At 40.8% G+C, this 4,439-nt stretch overlaps 1 protein-coding gene across 1 annotated transcript; it reads right to left on the reverse strand.

Moving 5' to 3' along the window:
- Nucleotides 1–9: 9 nt before the first annotated feature.
- On the reverse strand, nucleotides 10–1,864 carry polr3k (polymerase (RNA) III (DNA directed) polypeptide K). The gene is made up of 3 exons (XM_053612423.1): nucleotides 1,571–1,864; nucleotides 1,390–1,477; nucleotides 10–585 (listed from the first exon to the last, which is right to left on the reverse strand). The coding sequence occupies exons 1-3, from the start codon at nucleotides 1,679–1,681 to the stop codon at nucleotides 458–460; spliced, it is 327 nt and encodes a 108-aa protein (XP_053468398.1). The 5' UTR covers nucleotides 1,682–1,864; the 3' UTR covers nucleotides 10–457.
- Nucleotides 1,865–4,439: the final 2,575 nt, after the last annotated feature.

A 4,439-nucleotide genomic window follows, 5' to 3' on the forward strand; every position in this document is an offset into this window, starting at 1 on the left:
TGAGAGTGGTCATGTTATTGTAACGTTTTATTAGTTAAGCATGACAGTTAAGCCTGATTACTGCAAGATGATGTACATTTATAAATTATAGCTTAAAGAATATACATTCCAGGTGCTTGCCCTAGTCTTCAGAAGAGTAGCCTTCACATCAGAACATTTTAGGTTAAAACACAGAAAAAGGTTCCATCAGAGAAAAGTATTCCTGATTAGTCTATAGCACAGATTTCCCCAACAATGCTCCTGAAGTAGTGCACACTTGAGTGTTTTTCCTCCTCTAACACACCCACCTCAACTCAGAAATTAGATGATTAGTTACAATCAGGAATGATGGGAGCAGGAAAAACACTATTCAGGGGGAGAAAAAGAAAAACGGAAAGAAGAAGAAGAAAAAAAAAATGGGGTACTCCAGGACCAGGGCTGTGAAGTGGTGGTCCATTGGGACAGCACATGGTCAGTCTCAGTCTCTCCACCGATGGCCACACTGTGGGCTGCAGCACTTGTAGAATGTAGTCATCGGCTCATCAGCAGATCTGGTCTGTATTTGCATGAAATAAGCCCTAGGGTGCTCACACTTTGGACAGGGTTCTAAAAAGAAAAGGGAACAAATGTTATTTTGCTGCTTAAAATAAACACGGTTATACATTACAATTTTGCACAAATACAGTACATGGCCAAAGTACGTCCACACCTGACCATCACACCCATATGTGCTTGTTGAACATCCTATTCCAAAACCATGTGCATTAATTCACATGGAGCTAGTCCTCCTTTTTACTGTTATTATAAGTGTCACTCTTCTGAGAAGGCTTTCCAATAGGTTTTGGGGCGTGGCTGTGTGGATTCGTGTTCATTCGGCTACAAGAGCATTAGTGAGGTTGAGGTCAGGCACTGATGTCGGGGAGACTCCAGGTCCAGTACATCGCAGAGGTGTTCGGGGGGTTGAGGTCAGGCCTCTGTGCAGGACACTTGAGTTGTCCAACTCAACGCACCATGGAGTCTTCACGGAGCTCACTTTGTGTACAGGAGCACTGTCATCATGCTGGAACAGGTTTGGGTTCCAGTGAAGGGAAATTGTAACGCTACAGAATACAGAGACATTCTATACAACTGTGTGATTAAAACTTTGTGGTAACAGTTTGGGGAAGAACTGCATAAGAGTGTGACAGTCAGGTGTCCACAAAGTTTTGGCCGTATAGTGTATTTATGAACATATATTACAATACAAGTTACAATATATAATCATAATAATAAAAGATAGTCACAATTAAGAAACGTAATTCAGCTACCTTATATATATATATATATATATATATATATATATATATATATATATATATATATATATATAAATTTGGATATTTGTTATTGTTTGCATCATGTTGAACATACCTGCAGTGGAATCCACATTCTCCCAGGCAGCTGAACCCCCAAGAACATCATCCACCTCTTTCAGTTTGGGATACTTTCTGTTGTTGACCTGATCAGATTACAAGTTTACGACACTTCACCAAGTTACATGTCAACAACAACACCTCTCTCCCTCTCTCTCGTTTTTGCTCCTTACACTTACCTTCCTTGTAATATTGTGAACATAAGGGCATGTGTTGCAGGCGAATCTGTAACATCTCTGACCCTCTTCTACGACCAACACATTTCCACATGTTGGGCAGAACAGGAGCATTTTCTTCCTGTTATACAGAGGACTCGACCCGCAGACAAACGAGTGATATTTATCAGTAATTCTGTAATAAAGTATTCAGTTAGTTATTACTACAGAGAATAGGCAAGTGCATCAGCTTATTTCTTCTGCTTCTTTTTCTCCTTCTTCTTCTTCTTCTCCTTCTTCTTGTTTTAATGGCGGTTGGCAAACCACCTACAGGTGCATTACCGCCACCTACTGGACTGGAGTGTGGGCAGTAGCTTGGCAGAAAAAAATAATAAAATATAATAATAATAATAATAATAATAATAATAATAATAATAATAATAATACCAAAACAATAATACATAAATAAAAGAAAATAAAGAGATAAATAACAATATACTAGATATTCCTTCTAGATTACTAAAGTCTCTTATCCCAGTATTTTTTAGATAGGGGGTGGTGCATTTTCCCAGATGTTTTCCCCATCAAGTTCTCTAGTGTCATGTTTTGTTTTCCAATCTGCATCTCTAGCTCAGTTCTTTCCTCCTCATACCTTCTGCAGTCTAACAGAATGTGTTTTACAGTCTCGTGTGTGCAGAGTCCAGTGGGGTGTTTTCCTATTCTGTTTAATGATAGATTTAAGCCAGCATGACCTATTCTAGGACACGTAATTATCATCTCTTCCTTTGGGTTTCTGCCCTGCCTCACACTCATGCCTTCTTGTTTTTGTATGGTATATAGGTGTCGTCCGGTGTCAGCTGTGTCCCAGTATTCCTGCCACGTTTTATGCGTGTGTCCCTTTATAATGGTTTTGATCTCTGCTCTACTTAATGGTACTTGTATATCAACTGTTTCATGCTTTATCGATCTTTTTCCCAGTACATCCACAGTTTCATTTCCTACCCCTACATGTGCAGGAACCAAGAAGAAGGAAACATTCAGCCCCTTAGCATGAAGTATGAGAAGCAGATGAAGTATTTGGTAGACAATGTCTTGTCTGCATGATGTTTTCCCAGACTGTATGCTTGATAGTGCAGATAGACTGTCAGAAGCTATAGCGACATCTTGGTTCTGATGATTTTTTTCCAACCACTACATTGCCAATAGGACTCCTAATAGTTCTACAGTGTACACTGATAAATGATCGGTCGCCCTTTTTTTGACTGCTACTTCATACCGAGGAATGAATAAAGCCGCACCAGTGTGGCCAGTCTCAGGCTGTTTTGACCCATCTGTATATATGAGTAATTTATCCTGATACTGGTCCATATAGTTTTGAATTATTATCCCTTGTGGTGCTATTTTATAATTCTCTTTTAATATTTGTTGTAATCTTGTATCTACAGATGGTTTTATGAATCTCCAGGGTGGTACAGTTGGTATCACCACAATGGGGCTTACTTGACTGAGACCTGCATTTTGTGCCTTTGCATTTCCTAACCATCCAAAGCTATTAAAGTTAGTCCTATAAAACTCTGAGCATTCTTGTAAGAGGGCTTTCGTGGGGTGTACTCTGCTATGCCCTTGTAGATTTACCCAATATGGTATGGCATGATCCTTATCCTCCTGATACACAACGGCATCTCTCCTGTCTCAACCTGTAATGCAGTCACTGGTGATGATTTAAATGCTCTAGTACATATCCGGAGTGCTTGTGCCTGTTCCACATCAAGCTTTTTAAGATTTTATTGTGATGACGACATATATGCTAGGCAGCCATTGTTACAACCCGCTATCTTGGGACGGGAAGTTTTGTGTGCTGTGACTTTTTGTGTGCAGGTCCAAACTCCCTCCCAGACTTTCCAGCCTGCCCTAGCCTGCCTTGCTCCCGCCTCCCTGGATGACCTCACTGATTGGCGGCCATTTTTAAAGACGAAGACGGAGTGAGAAGTGGTGGGATGTTGGAGGTGTTTATGTGTGATTTGTTGTTTGGAGAGTGCTTGGTTTGTGTTGCTTGCCCTTGTGGCTAACTCTGCATTTTGACTGCTGTTCTGGTCTCGACATTGGCCTGGTTTTCGACTTTGAGTTTGGATATCCCTATATTGTTATTAAGTATTCTCTTCACTTGTGTGTGTGTGTGTGTGTATATATATATATATATATATATATATGTGTGTGTGTGTGTGTGTGTGTGTGTGTGTGTGTATGTATATGTGTTCACTTGGTTCACTGGCAGTAGGGGTGTGGCTGCCATTTATTTTGGGAGAGGTTCCTTTTGTCTCTGTTTCTTTGCTTAGGTAGTTAGGGAAGAATCCTTGTATTTTTCTTTCTTTTCCTTTTAGGTAAGCTAGCTACCTAAACAATAGAATTCTTTTGTTTATTATTTTGGCCTTGGCCCATCCTGAAGATACGCCAATCCTGGCGATCCAGCCAAGCTGCTGAGAGGAGTAAAAGGTATTACGATACCAAAGTGAGGAGTTCAGTGCTACAGCCTGGTGAGTGGGTCCTGATCAAAAACCTGACACCAAGAGGAGGACCAGGTAAGCTCAGTGACTACTGGGAAACTACAGTTCACACAGTGGTGAGACAAATGGGATCTGATCTGCCGATCTATGAAGTGAGACCAGAAAAGGGTAAGGGACGTTCCAGGGTCCTGCATAGAAACCTGCTCATGTCCTGTGATCCTGTGTGAATTACCTTTTGAGACACAACCTGAAGTAACTAAAAATGACAAAAGTAAACAGAAAAGAAGGCACACGCATGTGTCACAGCCAGAAGACTCAGATGAAGACAGTGGAGATGAATATGACCTTCATTATGAGCCAGTTCAGGTCCCCACACCACCAGCAGTAAA

This window comes from Ictalurus furcatus, chromosome 24, assembly GCF_023375685.1.
Source record: "Ictalurus furcatus strain D&B chromosome 24, Billie_1.0, whole genome shotgun sequence".
In the NCBI taxonomy this organism is placed as follows: Eukaryota; Metazoa; Chordata; class Actinopteri; order Siluriformes; family Ictaluridae; genus Ictalurus; species Ictalurus furcatus.